Here is a 15,974-nt window from a genome sequence, read left to right as displayed (position 1 = left end):
CACGCATCGCAAAGAGAAGAAAAACATTTGACGTACTTGGATCTGACAAGATTGAGTCGGTTTTCGGCAAAAATTGGTCACAGCGGACTCCTTGGTAGCCCTCTTTGCACCTGAGAAAAAGGGGATAAATGACAAACATACGCATGCGGCAGTAAACGTTAATTTCAAGGTACCAAATCAACCCTGCCAACACCGCGAGGGACTCGCGCGTCTACAATATGCAAGTTATTTCCATTACCGTGGGAGCATGGTTATTACCAGAACACAGTGGAAGCAGGAAAATCATCTGTATTTCAAAAACTTACCCCTGAAACCTTTAGATTATTCTAGAAACCATGAAAATAAACACCGTTTTAGCATAACCGTTCTTTTAAATATCAATTCAGTTAAACAACCAAAGACAAAAAACCTGTATAAAATACACACTGCAAATAAAATAAACTCCTTAGGTAACACAGTACTTTATAAAGCTTCCATACTGCGCAAACCATGAGACAGACAACTTATCTAGTCTGAAAAAGCAGGGAATAGATAGCTAGACATTAATTTTAATACCAGTTTATACTGTGCTTAAAAGATAAAATGATAGACATCATCAGGCATTGTTTGCAAGCAGGAAGTTTAAGATGCCTGTGAGATTAGATTTTAAAGCACATAAACCAGAATACCCTCCTTCCTCAACAAACAAGAACTGGCTTTGACTGAGATTGTAATACTAATATTTATCTTGAAGCCTTACTTTGAAGAAATTCCATTTACTGCTTTTGAACTGTTCTCAGAAGTCTCATTTCAACTAAGTGTATCAAAATCATATCTTTAATTATTTATTCGTCAAGCACTTTTTCAGAGGAAAGTGATGGACACTTTAATTATAAATGATAGCAACAGGGATTCCTTATCTCCCAAAGCTCTTGCACATCACATAAGCAATATGTTCAAATCAGCATCACCACCTTTCATTAGGGTTGACAACTGCAGCTTGAATGATGTGATAATGTCAGGAGAAGAAGTTATCTGCTCCTTCACAGTGCTTTTACTCAGGCTACCTCTAAATGTTGCATTTTAATATGCTTTTGGTTTAATAAATTAATGGTTCAATGAGAAATGCCTCTCACCAGTGCTGACTCAGGATTTAGTAAGAGCAAATATGTAAATTATATTCCCATCAGACCCAAAAACATAGTAAAAATCTACAGTAAGAAAGATTTTAAAGCCCCATACATATATTATTTCAAAACCTCCCTTCTGGCCTTTCTCCCTGATGGAATATGAGGTACTACTTTGGAGATCAGCTTCCTCCCAGTACTTGCCTATCTGTAAAATAATTGACTCGAAAAACCTGTTCAGGTTTTGTTTCATTCAGATCCCATGACAGCAGTCATAAATTATCGGACAAGGAAAAATGTTCTATTAATTAAAAGTGTCCACTAGTCAGAAAAACTGAAGAAGTCCAAATATACTCAGTCACTGCTACAAGCATCTTTTGCCTCTGATTATGAAACATCAGAAGCTGCCTCACATCAAAAAAGAACCTCTTCTTCAGTCTTGAGAGGAATTGGCAGACCTCATACCAAAGCTTGGGTACAACCTGCACTGGTGGGGATTCTTGCCTTTCTATGAGCATTTCCTATTAACTGTTTGACACACGTTTGAACCTGCCTTGGTTATAAATACCATATTGCAGACTTAAAACCCTCTATCCTAAACCATTTGTCATAAAACATGTGAGGAAAGAGTCACGGAGTGGTACCTCCTGTAAGGGCTTTAAAAACGAAGTCTTCTAGCTCCCTTACCAAATTATTTTCTAAATCCATGAAAGCAAATAATACCGATAACTGTTCTCCCATTATGACATGAATTCAAACTTCTGCATGTTAAGTCATTAAGCCTTGCAGAATATACATTTGACAGTTATAATGCTACAATATGATAAAAGTTGATCATGTAGTGGCATCCCATAATCTCAGCTAAAGCATCTATCACCTGTCCTAAATAGGCAGATATGATATGCACACATGCTGCTCATCACACCTCTGTGGAAGACAACACAACAACCCACTGCAGAAAACCCTATTAAAACAGCACTGTGGTGACACATAAAGAAGTCTGGGAAAGTCCAAATGAGGTCACTCAATACCACCATATGCAGTGTGAATGATCAAATGTATATTTATAGATGCATGAAAAAAAGCCATGAGTTATCAGAGAAACCTTGACAAATACTTAAGTGCAGCTTATGGTTTCAGAAATGATTGCTTGATTCTGGGACAAACAAATATTTATTAGAGACACTGTAAAAAAAATAGACAAACAAACTTGGATAAGATTGGAACTTGGATTACTTGTAGGGAAGCAAAAGCTCTGATCTGCATGTGGGACCCATGCAGCAAAGGCTGAAAAGGACAGCCTAAGATCCATTCCAGCATCAGGAATGGCTCCTCTGCTGAAGCACTGCACTGCATCAACAGGCTTGGGCTTAAGTGCACATCATGGCAAAGGGGTCTAAAAATGGTGTTAGTTGAAGCCTTTTTGCAAAATAAATATGAAAAGGGAATTCTCTTTTTTGCATTCAGATTTTCACCCAAATGAGTGTGTCCATCTAGGCTCTAGACCAAAAATATCAACAGGATTGTATTGTGTGAGTGGAATTATTTAAATCCTTCTGATTAAATGGTATAAAAAGAGAAGCACAGGTAAAGCTAATCTACAGCTATTAAAATGCTTGCAAACAGCATAATTGCTACATTCAACTAAGACTATTTCATCATGTCTTCCTCACATCCTTCTTTTGGCAATGTACTTTCCCAGATGATTTTTTAAGGTCACCGGTAACAAACAGCATTGTGCATTGCACTTTGTGAAGTCAGCCACAATGACCTCTGTGTGAAAACATACACCCAGAAACACATCTCTCATTCCTCGTGAGAAGGCTTTTTTCCTTTCTACTTAAGCACATTTGCACCTTTAAAAGAAAGTAAAGTATGAAACTTTATTCAATTCTTTCTGCTCAAGTTAAATAGTACTAATACATGTATGTTCTAGTCGAAGAGGTCACAGACATTTTCTGTGCATATTTTCCAGAGCTGTTTCTTGCACAACCTTATGGAGCCAAGGGAGATTTCAAATAGATGACTGTGCCACTCATAAGAATAACACAGCACTCCAATTTCCTAGGTTCCAGCTTGGATACATTTGTAAAAGTAAAGTGAATGGGGATGAGGGTAGGGAAAATTGCATACCAAGCAAAGATTAAGAATAAAATATGTTTAAGAGAGCAAAAAGGGAAGAAAGAGAACCTACTTAGAAGACTTAGGGTGGGACATAAAACTTATTGCCAAGAAGCCAATACCATCATGATTTACATTTTCCCAGACACTTCCATATGGAGCTCCAAATCCCTATTAAGCCTAAATAATTAGTTCTCAGGGGACAGCAATGTACAGAAAGCAAGAAAGCCAGTGGCACCAGCAACTTGCAGAGACTATGGAATGTGGCTATGAATCCCCATCCTTTCCTCCCCCCCATGATATCCATCCATCTGAAATGGAAACAATTCTCCTTCTATCCCAAGGGTGGTGATCACATTGCCTCTGACCACGTGAAGAAATATGCAGAAAATAACTTCTCTGCACAAAGTACAGAATTTGGCAAAAATGAAATACATGAGTTCATCTCAGATGAAAATTTTGAAAATGACAGTTGGCATCCCAAGGACAGACTATGACAGAAGAGAAAGCTGCAGGACTATACAACAGGAAAAGAAGCATGTCCTAGGCCATAGGTGATTTGTGACATCAAAAAAAAAAAAAATCATCTTAATAGTGCAGTGCCCAAAAGATTAACTTATATGAACCTTTAATCTGATTCTAGTCTCATGAGCAGGAGTAATCCAATTTGAAAGATGGAATTAATAGTACCTATGAAAAATGAAATTTAATTTTTGCAGTGAATCCAAATCAACACACATTTCCTTCCCCTTGTAAAACTGCAAATTGGCAGTCTCAAAGATGATATTAATTAGAATGATCCATCTCAGTGGATCAGTTGCAAATTATTTTCTCCTGACACCATTATATCCACTGTACTAACATTCAGATGCCAATAAGAGAACATATTGCAGCTCTTATTTATTCTCTGAGAAATTCAAGATCATGATAAAGAAATATTCCAATGGTCTATAAATTTTGATCAGGTAGTTATTTTCACACAGAGAATGCAATTCTCTTTACCCTGGGTCAGAGTCAGTTATACAATAAATCTAAGATAGTAAGCCATGACATTACATAGGCCATTGGGCTGTCCCACAGTCTAGCCTGAAATATGCTGTAAACAATGAAAAATAATTCCTTTGCTCTGCAGGTAAGCTAAATATAGATTCCCATGCTTGCAATGAGAATGACCTTAACTGAAATACAGAGAAATTTATCTTTATTATTGGGATTGTTATTAGGTGAAGATTTTATTCAAAAGGGAAGAAAAATTAGTCTTAACAGTGAGGGTCAAACAGGACATCTTTTCATTTAACACATGCAGCCAGCCTAAGAAGAGAAGACGTTTCCTTGGTTCCACAGACCAGGCCACCAAATCACGAGTGAGAACACTGTGCTCAAAGCCACAGTGAAAATGAACCCTTCATGAAAATCAGTAGTTTGCAGTCTGCTGGTCAGACTCCCACCTGAGATGTGAGCTTCACATCCAGTTTTGGGTGTGAAAACGAAGCATTAGAGACTCAAGGCCAGGTTTTCTATATTTTAGAAATGTCCTGATCATTTCAGTGTTACCTGTTCTGAGAGGGACAGCTCCTTTCTTAAAGTTCTACCCTTATGGTCTATGCTGTGCACAACAGATAACCTACTAACTAAAATTAAATTCAATATAAACACATAAAAATACAATAAATTAAAGTAAAATGAATGCATGGCATTAAAAAGAACAAACTGGGGATCCAATAAGGAACTGACTAAAGACATTCTCCTTGAGCATACTCATGAATCCCTTCAGATGGGAAGGCCTGAACAATAATCCAGGACACTCACCCTCCCTTCCTACTCTCTCTTTTGCTTTTGAAAAAGTTAATTTTAGATAATCCTCACAACAGAGAAGCTACCTACTGTATAATGAAGGTTTCATACCAGGGTTTGTACATACTTTATTTTGTTAAGACCTTGCAATCTATTATGTGATTGAATTAAGATTATGTATCTGCTTTTGCTTTTCTTTCCTTATAGAAACAGTGCAATTCTTATAGAATGGACAGCATCAACTTTAAAAGGAAAACCAAAAAACCCACTTGTCTGCCAGTTTTCTTTAAAATGTTGTAACTATTAAAAATAAGCAGAAAAAGTAACCAGAAAGTAAATTATCTTGAAAAGGCAGACAAAGAATAGCAAAGAAAACTGTTTTTTACATTATTTTCTACAGAACCAGGCCAGCTGAAACATTCTAACATCATGGAGAAATTATAGTCAAACTTTTAAGAAATATTTATGACTGGTGCAATTCACCACATTTTTCAGTATGTAAATTGTCAGTGCAGCTCTCTGAAACAGGGAAGGACTGTTATGCTCTTGGAGTAGATGGTATACAGAGTAGAGGTCACAGCTACAAAACCCTGAGACATTGCCCACATTTAGATAATAAAACCTTCAGCTAATTTGTTGACTCCAGTGTTTCAGGACCCTTAATCCTTGGAGAAACTAAATGGGCATACTTTGGTAAATCCTCTGTAGGAACCACTGAACTAAATGAGGCTTTTAACATTTGAAAAGGAGTTATGTGGATTTGACTTAAATGCCTCATCCATAATTATGCTGGAGCTACTGAATTAGCATTCCTCTCCTGATGTAGATGGTCTGCCTTCTTTGTCTTTCCTGAAAGGTAGGTCGTAAAAAGAAATAAAATTAACAAGGTATGTTAGTAAAGCCACTCAAGCCATCTGGACCTATGACAGCACCTGAACTAATGATAATTTCCTTCCCTCAACCACAGACAAAATTGATTTAATTTGAAGGTGTTCCCTTACCAAAAAAAAAAAAAAAAAAAAAAAAAAAAAAAAAAAAAAAAAGAGAAAAAAGAAAGTTACGTATTTTTAATCAATGCACATAGCCGAAGCAGAATTGTTACATAATGGTTCCAGAGTAACAAATTCACTTAAAACTCTGGTTAGGTTTTGTAACCAAAGATATAAAAATATATTATTGATAGTTACCTGGTAGCAAATTCATTTGTGGCATACCCACATGTAGATAAGCAGTTCAGACTAATACATGGGCTTTGTGCTTTTCAAGGGATAAGAATTACCTTTGCCATCTGCCTTAATCTCCCTAACAGCAAACTTTCATCTGCAAACCACAAAAAACCTTAGAAACTGTCTGTGAGCATCACCTAATAAACCAAATGTTTAACCAACTAACTGAGCAATCATTTCTTTGCTGTTTTGAGTTTAACCAACCAGGAAAACTGAAAAGCTCTGATTAGGTTTTTCCACACAGATACCTCTGCGATCAACGATTTACTACGGATGATAAATGAATATAGTCCTTCATTATGTATGGCATTCATCAGCCACGAGAAAGATTTTGAATAAATGGAAAGTGATTTCACATCATATTCAAAGCCTCACACAGCAAAGGCACAGATGAAAGCCACATTCAATACTTGAAAAAACAAATGAAAATGAGACCCTTGCTTTATATTATGTCTGCCCAAGATTGCCATCTTTATAAATAAAAACCCTTCAAAACTCTTCTTGAAAACACCTGCCAGAGACCAGACTTAGGTAGAAAGAAAGAAATCTAAGAAATCTATAAAAAAGGACTAAAAGATGTAAGATTTATATTTGAATCATGGTGCTTGGTGCCCTTCAAGGGGCCATTTGTTAAAGATGCCAATTATAACAACAAAATAGGTAATTGTAAGGAGAGGTGTAAACTCACTCCTAAGTGGCATAACAGGTTTGCTGGATGTGTCTCTTCCCACTTTCCTCCCTGCAAATATGACAAGCCCAACATTAAAATCTTTTGCCTCCAGATACTTAATAAAAGCAACAGAGCCCTGGACTTTTTTCAAAAGCTGCCAAATATATATTTAACTTTATTACACTGAATATTTCCCAATTCAAAAGTAAGACCACAAAATACTCGGGGAAATTAAATTTTTTGTTTCAAGCCTAAGCTAGAAGTACCATGGGTTCTCTGCTTATCATGGCAAAGGCATGCAAGATTTCCAACCTGGAAAATCTGATTTCCAACCCTGCATAATCAAGACCATTTTTCAAATTGCAGCAAAACTTTCTATTTAGATTTTTGAACAAAATTTAAAATACATACAAGGAATTCAGATGCTTGTCTAGTAATAATAACTACATTAAATACTGCTTGTCACAGACTCCTCTCCTAAAAAGCTCAAGGTCACATCAAGCCAGTATTTACCTACATTGACAGAGTGCCTCTGCCAGGAACTCAAAACCCCTCAGTCATTCAGTGAGCTATTTGCTTTGTACCTGTTTTTATACCTGGTTTGAAAAAAAATAATTGGAGCCACTCAGGGGTGTCAGCTAAAATATCCTTAACTACTACTAGATGGTCTACACAAATTATGCCCTCTGACTTTATGGCGGGAGATAAACATTACTCTGCTACTGTATTTTCTATGGTCTGCACACATCACATTTTAGAGGAAAGAGCAATTTGACATGTATTGTAATTACCAACAAAAGTTCAAATACAGGAACGTTTTGCAGAATAACCTTTCCTCAGCATATTAAACATCATTTAGAACCCAGAGGAAGAATAGTTTTAAAATTCAAACAGGCCAATCTCTGGAGATCTATAAAATTGCTGACTAAAAAACTAAAAATCTTTAAAATTGTCCTATTATACAGTAAGTTTTCAGCTTGTGTAGAATATTTCTTTTCCTGAAAACTCTATGTATTGTAATGACATTATGACATACGTATCACTATATAGATTCAGTCTTCTGAATGAGTTTCTTGTTTGACTTTTAAAAAAAAACGATGCCATAAAAAGGTACTACTTGACATTAGGGAGTCAAGCAGCTTTGTCCACAAGTTATTAATGCAACTTGATGAAGTTTCACCAGCCAAAGTTATTTGCAATTTAGTAAGGTTTGGATGAGCATGTTTCAGACTACAGGGTGGGTATTAGCTGCCAGAAATACCCCTACAGATTGTAGGACTTCAGATGGTACCTGACCCATCAGTAATAATAATAATTATTATTATTTATTTGTGCAAACGGAAACTTTTTCCAATGGAAAACCAGAAATGTGGTTACTTTCTATGTAGGATAAAATTATGCACAAAAAGGAACAGTGCTCACAAAAGTTCCTGCTACATCTGAATGAACAATTTTCATCTCTTCTCAATACTTTTTGTAAAAAAGTAGGCAGCTGCATGAGAAGCCACACATGCTCTGCCACCACCTGCCAAGCCGAACAAAAAAGAGAACTTTCAGGACTGGAATATTATAAATAACAGCAACTCCAATAGGCAGCACAGATCTGACATGCTTGCTGCCAGAACATTCTGGTCATACCTACAAGACTCTTGCTTGATTCCATTTTCAAAATAATGGCAGGAGAAAGCAAGAATCAGGAAAGTCATTATGTCCCATTTAAGATCATTTTGTGGATTAGAATTAGTCTCTGACAAGACGTCCCTATGAAATTCGATGAATACATTTGCTTCTCTTGAATTCCTAATCATAAATCAACTGAACTGAACTCAGCTATGTGTTCCTGATAATTCTGTTCTGAATTCAGGTGAAAGAAAGGCAGCAGAGTTCACACTGCTTGTAGACAGGGCTACCAAATCCTTCCCATCACATACACACAAAAGGAGCAGAACAGGTCATTCTGATTGTATTCATCCCTATTTCAAAGGAACTAATTTCTAAAGACTAAAACCTTTAGAAGGAAAAAAGCAGAGGTTGCCTCCTCAGCAGCTCTGCCCCAGGAGCCACCCCACTCTCCTCCTTTGTGACCTTCAGCCTGTTACTGAACAGCACCATCCCTCCCAGTGCTGCTGGAACAGCAGTGCCATAAGATCAGCACAGCCTTCCCTGTGGCTGCAATTTTCCGAGGTGAAATTATCAAGAGACATGCTATAATGGTGGCAGTGTAAACACTAAAGCCATTCGGGTAATAAAATTGATCTACCTTTGTCATTTTCTGCAGAAAGCAGAAATCATGTATCGTCAAGCTCATTCATTATGTTTTTCTTCAGAGAAAAATTACTGAGAATTTTTATAAAGTGAAGCTATATTAATGAAGCACACATTAAACATTGATTACAAGGAAAATTAAGATATTCTAATTTTCTTTTTCAGATTGAGCTTCTAAAATATTGATATACCAAGTAACAAAAGAGCAAATCTTGGCATTTCCATCCACTGTCACGCAGGGTACGAGCCCCTTTCTGGAAATAGGATATAGAGAGTCTATATAGGATATATAGAGCAAAGAATAGAAACGTGCTGGCTCTGGCTCAAGTAGAGCTCATTTTCTTCACAGTAGCTGCCACAGAGCTACATTTTGGATTTGGAAGCAATGTTGATGCACATTTGTACACACATGTATGTAGGTAGGCATGATAATACACTTAGGGACGTTTTCTTACTGCTGAGCAGTGTTTGCACATGCAACGAGGCCTTTTCTGCTTCTCACACTGCCCCTCCTGGGGAGGCTGGGGGTGCACAAGGAGTTGAGAGAGGACACGGCCAGGACAGCTGGCCACAAATGACCTCAGGGACCACACGGTGTCATGCTCAGCAATATAAAGAAGCTGGGAGAAGAAGAAGGAAGAGGGTGCCGTTTGGAGTGATGATGCCTGTCTTGCCCAGCTATCTCCTGCTGGGTGTGGCTGAACACCTGCCTGAGGATGGGAAGTGGTGAATTCATTCCTTCTTTTGCTTTATGCACATGCAGGGCTTTTGCTTTCCTTATTAAACTGGCTTTTCTTCCACCCACAAGTTTCCTCCCTCTTACCCTTTCGATTCCCATCCCCTCACTGGGGGGAAGGAGCAGCTGCAAGGTGCAGCAGTCTGGGGTTAAACCACAAGCAAGTGGGAGGACAAGAAGACAAACAAGCAGGGAGGAAAGCCTTGTGTCAATGACCTCTGAGGCTGGATGGTGGCTGTCAGCCAAACCACACACCTGCCAAGGCCAGGATAGGGACATTATCCAAACATTCTCAGCTTCACCATTTGGCTTCAAGAGTTTTAATAGTTTTCCTCCTTTATTAGGGCCTTAATGCTAGTAGGGCCACAGGGGATTCAGAAGAAAGACTCTGCAAAGTTGGTGTGGAGCAAATCTGTAGAGAAACAGGCTGCTGGAAGAAATCTGCTCCCTGCTGCTCCCCTGTAATTTTCCACCTGGGCAGACAAGGAGGAAAGTACTCCGCAAACCAGAAGAATTCTCAGGGCTGTCTCTGGAACAGAGCATCCCAACCTGCAAACAGCACAGGCAGGTACACCTGCAGGTACAATTGCCAGCTGAATGCCCAAAAAGAACTCTGAACCCAACAGCTTTGCACTGACACAGTCTTCAATTTGTCAAAGAGACAGCTCTAGTGTCTTTATGACTTACAGGTTAGCTATAGTTCACTGTCAGAAAATTCACTGACTGCACACTTCAGTCTCATCCCTCTACCTCTCTTGATACCTTGTTAAATTCTCTAAATATCTCAGAAACTAAAGGCTTTGTTGTTCAGTATGATGTTATAGTAGCTTATTCAAATATTGTTTACATTGTGGCACAGAGGCAGACAGCTCAACAGAGATTACTGCTCACGAATTTACTGCACTTTTTGGTAAAATTTGGAACCCAAGGCGTGCTCCACGATGCAGCTGTTATTTTATTAGGATTAATTGAGTTAGCTAATCTAAGGTTACCTTGGACACTTCTTCATGCCCTTTGTTACAGACTATTCTAAATAAAATATTGCCTCCCTGGATATTTTCACACCATTGCTATTTACTGGCATTTCTCTCCTCATAACTGCACAGATAAATAACTCCATTTCTCTAGAAATTGATTGTTCAAAAGTCAGACCAGCCCTGCAGTGAAGCAGTTTATCTCACTTTTGTGCTTGGAATTGATACATGAAAATATTTATACTATGACTGGAGTAATTACTCTGCAAACATATTATCATTATACATTTACCTATGCCTCTAATGAGGTTTTTTCTCCAGTTGTATGTAGTAAGTTCCTTTAAAAGTCAGTACATAGATCATGAAATAAAAAATGACCAGTCTTGCTTTTTCCAATAATACTAAATAAGCTTTTCCTTCTTGGTTTTCTTTACTGCCTTTCACATTTATTAGAAATGAGACACTCATTAATTTTATTTATTTTTACCAACTCAGTGTGTTTCTAAACAGAAGACAACAGCTCTGAAAAATATCCTCATCATGTTTTGCTTATTGCTGAAATATGCTGGCCCCTTCTTTTAGAAGTTTTTGCCCCTTACTCCCCTCCACTACTTCAATGATCTACAGGGTGAATTTAATTTTGATTTTATCCTGCTGAGATGATTTATAGCGTATTTTTCATAGAAAACAATACTTACATTTTGAAAAATGGTTAAAGCATAGAACCTGGTTTAGAGCTACGCTGCTCCATTTTACAGAGAAAAAGTAAGTAACATAATATTGCCTTAATACATCCACTAGAAGAGCTGAAACCCATAGTTCTCCAGCCCAAGTATGTTCCTGCCAAGTGCTTGGTGGGGTCCTGCCAAGTGCTTGGTGGGGAAGAAAACTTCTCAAAGTATCTGACTAATATTTTAAAGAAACTGTTAAGATTAAGCATCATAAAGCGAGGGAATCTGTGTACTTGTAGTTTAAAATACTTCTTATTTCTTCTTATAAGTCTGACTTCAAGATTCATAAAGAGAGAAACATCAGCTGCACTTAAACTTGGTATTGCTTTCAATTTATTTTGTGCTAAGCAATCTGTAAGCATTCACATAGGGCTTACATTAAATGGTTTCATTTGATTTGATTTTTTTTTTTTTTAAATGGACCCTGATACAACAGAGATTAATACAGCTGTGGTACCAACTTGAAGTCAGCACAATGACTAAACATCTCAAGTCTTAAAATAACATTAAGGAAAATACACACTGCTGTCCTTTTATACATTCCTTGAACTTCTTAAAGATTACACTATTGATTTAAATCCATGGGTTTAAAATCCATGTGCACATTAATTTGTTTGCATTATTCTTCTAGAGTTAAAGAAAAAAAAAAAAAAACAAAACTGCTTTCATTCATTTTGGGTTTATTTATCTCTGGGGCAAAAGTCCAGTAAAACCCAAGCTAGAAATCAGCATTTTAAAGCCCCAGGTTAACATGATCTAATGTAAAGCAGAAAATTAATTAGGTTTGTTCTTAGCCATTTTGACATATCAGCTCCTGGCTTTATAATTCAACTTAGCCTAATTACAAGCTAAATGTTGAAAAAGAAAAGAAAAAAAAACCCCAAACTAAATAGCCAAAAAACTTAAACCCATCTTGGCTTCTAAATTAGGAAACTGACATTATTCCACTGATTTTAGAATATGGCTACTACACAAAAATATTAGAAATAAGTATATCTGCATTAAATTTAGCAGTCAGATAGGTAAAAATACTTTTGTATTCCAAACAATTCTTTTCAAGAGTCTCATCTTTTGATGGTAATCATAAACCCAAGAAAATTGTTCATCTTCATCATCTACAAAAATATCTTCTTGGTTTCATAAAGAAATGGTTTTCCTAGATATTAAATACAAAATTATGCCTTATTTAAACAAACTCAATCTGCAAAGATTTACAATTTAATATAAAGGCTTCTGTCTCCAGAGCCATATCACAGAAAATTAAATCCATCAATCCTGATTTTTTTTTTTCCTGCGAAACTTCAAAATCTACTCCAGTCAGGAAAAAAAGTTTCAAGTAATCAGAAGAGTTTTTCAAATCTATCACTGCTGATAACCTGAGCCCCAGAGTGCTATGGAAGGGAATCAATTAAATAAGTAACACGGGTGTGTCAGGGAAGCGCTGCTTCCTTCAGCATCTTCCTGCAGCTCGCTTTTGGAAGGTCCCAGGCCTTTTCCCCTCCTCCTTTCCCTCCACTTTCTGCAGTTTGCTTTCATCCATTCTTACAGTCTGGGACAGGGAATCCCTGGTAGCAGCTTTGGAACTGTTCCCCCACCCTGTACTTGCAAACTGGATTAGTTCATGTCCTGCTGTGCTCTGAGCAGCCCAGCTCAGGGGCAGCACAAACTCTGGGTGTCACCATCACGTTGCGATGGTGCCACCATCACCTGCATGGCTTGGACCAGTCCGGAGCTGCAGCTCTCAAAGGCACGCTCTGCCAAGAGAGTCAGCCATGGACTCTCAGCAGCAGAATCCATCTGGCACAGCAGCAGCCCTAGGGTGACTCAAGCACTGCTGTGTCTGGGATGAGCAGAGGCCGAGAGATGACTGAGCCCAAAGACAAGATTCCAGAGGGATTTTATTGATGTGCAGAAATGCCAGGGAGGGAGGGGAGACACCACAGAACACAGATATAATTTCTTCTCAGTGTTACCCAGCGAAAAGACAGTGAAACCACACTGAAGTACAGGAGACTCCATTTAAACACCTCCGCTTTACTGCGAGGGTGGCAAAATGTTGCAACAGGTTGCCTGGACTATTCATCATCTGAAATATTTGAAACTCAGGTGGGAAGTCCTGAAAAGCCTGAAGTAACTGATCTGCTTGAGAGGGGGCTTAACCAGATGATCTGCAGAGGTGTCTTCCTACCTTAACAATTCTCTGATCAGTGGAAAGATCATTTCTCTGACAATTACAAGAGTTCCCACTGCAAAAAGAAACAAACAAAACCCAACCCCTACACCAACCCCTTCTCACCCAACCTAGAACAAAATCTCCACAAATTAAATCAATTCTGGATTAATTAATTAGATTAATCAATTCTAGATTAATTACTGAAGCCCAGTATATTTGCTCCATCTCAGTATAACTGCTAATAACCTTTCAACATCATGAGACACAGATGAGAAGAAAAAAGATTTCCAAATATGAAAAAAAATTCCTCTGCTTTGTAAGTAAAGTGGCCACATGAATCATGGACACCATCACAGAGGTTCCTTTACTTACTAAAGAAATCTAGCATCTCTCCCTCTACATATAGATAAATATATAGTTTTCTTCTCCCCATGCTCCAGAGCTTGAGGAGAGCTGGTTTGATCACCATTGCTTTCAAAGTAACTCACCTCACTTAGAGCCATAATACAACAAACAAATGACATAAATGAAATGACATGTATGAGCTGATTACATTAGTTCCATTTTTTCTCTTTTTTATAAAAACATTTGAGGACTTTTGACCTTTTCATACTATTTTGATTGATATAGCAAATTGCACCCTGAGGAGATAAAAAATAGGAAGCATGAACTAAAGCAGAGACAAGCAAAGCAAAAGATTGCATACAGCTAGCTTAGGAAGGCAATTTACTGCTAAGCAGATGGTTGTAAAAAACAAGCCATTTTTCTCAAGTCTAGCTGATGTGATCTGTACTAATTCACTACTGGAAAGCAACTACCAAACCCATCAGTGCAATAAAAGCATTTGTAAAACATTGCACCTATTTTTTTTCAACCACCTCTGTAAGAGGCTTACTGAATTCCTCCTCAAGATACTTACTTCAAGAAACACCCATAACCTTTCTGCAAGTTCCTGCTACCTCTGTATATGGAGCTGAGGTTTTCAGAAAAAGGAGCGGCTTTGATGATTAATAAAAGGCAAGCAGCACTAATCACATGACAGTGAAAGTACAGCAAAACCACTTCTGAAGTTCCGTGTATCACTGAGCTTATCCAAGCCCTAGGCCTCCCTTGGGAAGAAGGAACACGCACAGAGGACAAAGGTTTCTCAGAGCAAGTGGAAATGAAACTAAGAATTAGTCTCAGGACTGCTCTTTTAATATAAAGCCTTAGCTTTTTTCTCCTCCACCTTAGTGCTCAGCCAGTATCCAAGCATTATCTTGGTGAAACAGGGAAATCAAATTCATTGCATAGCCTTTCTACTGGTCCTGTGTTCCCAGGAGGAAAGGATGCTCTCTGCTCTTTCCATTCACAGGTGAGGGTCTGTGGACACATGTGCATAGTGCGTGATGATACCTGGGTTTTAGCTGGGCTCATACACCCCAGCAGGACTAAAAGGCATCTGGGATCAACTGCTCTTTCCTATGAAACTGAAGCTTGCCTAGCAATCAAATGCTAATGTAATGAAAGTCTCACATGCTTTAGTGTGGGCTTTAAAAAAAAAAAAAAGCTTTTAAAAATTCACAATCTCTTTTTTTCATGCCCATCTTCCTACCACACTTGTAAAACTTTTAAAACTCAAGCTGACTTCCAACCACTGCAACTGAGACTACCAAGGAGCTCAGCACAACCTTGCTTATGTTCAGGAGGATGAACAACTTTGCTCTCAAAAGACTTTCTGCACTCTAATCCCCTTATCAGGTTAGACTTACTCTTTCCTCCCCAGCCCACCACAAATGTTTATGTAACCCCTAGAGGTCCCAGTGTTTGCCTAATTCAATTTCAGAAGGCCAGTATTACCCCTTAAACATTCTGCTCTACTTCCAGATGCAGCCCCAAGAGCTGCTGTCTGGCGGTGGGATTTCAGTTAATTAAATCAGTGTTTCAGGACTTGTGGCCATCAGCTGAGATGGTGAAATTTCCTTGCTACAGCAGAGAGGAAACGTGCCCAGCTGAGCAGTACTGACCAGTGCAGTGCCTACTGAGTGAAACCAGTTCTTCACTCAGCTTTCCTGACAAGCAGCCGGGCAACACCTTCCTGCGAGGAAGCAGCTCAGGCCAAGGCTACCCAGGCTAGCCTGAAGCAGAACTCAGGCTATGGCCACCTCGATGTTTTGGCACACCAAGAGCACTTTATTT

General features: G+C 38.2%; 1 protein-coding gene across 3 annotated transcripts in view; it reads right to left on the bottom strand.

The window, feature by feature from the left end:
- The window catches only part of NRG3 (neuregulin 3), a 342,153-nt gene that overhangs the window by 96,696 nt on the left and 229,483 nt on the right, over positions 1 to 15,974 (bottom strand). For all 3 annotated transcript variants that reach the window (XM_062496409.1, XM_062496410.1, XM_062496411.1), the window contains exon 3: positions 37 to 110. In XM_062496409.1, coding sequence (XP_062352393.1) covers positions 37 to 110 — 74 coding nt within the window. The remainder of the gene's footprint in view (positions 1 to 36; positions 111 to 15,974) is intronic.

This window comes from Cinclus cinclus, chromosome 7 (assembly GCF_963662255.1).
Source record: "Cinclus cinclus chromosome 7, bCinCin1.1, whole genome shotgun sequence".
Taxonomy (NCBI): domain Eukaryota; kingdom Metazoa; phylum Chordata; class Aves; order Passeriformes; family Cinclidae; genus Cinclus; species Cinclus cinclus.
This window is presented reverse-complemented; position numbering and strand designations above follow the sequence as displayed.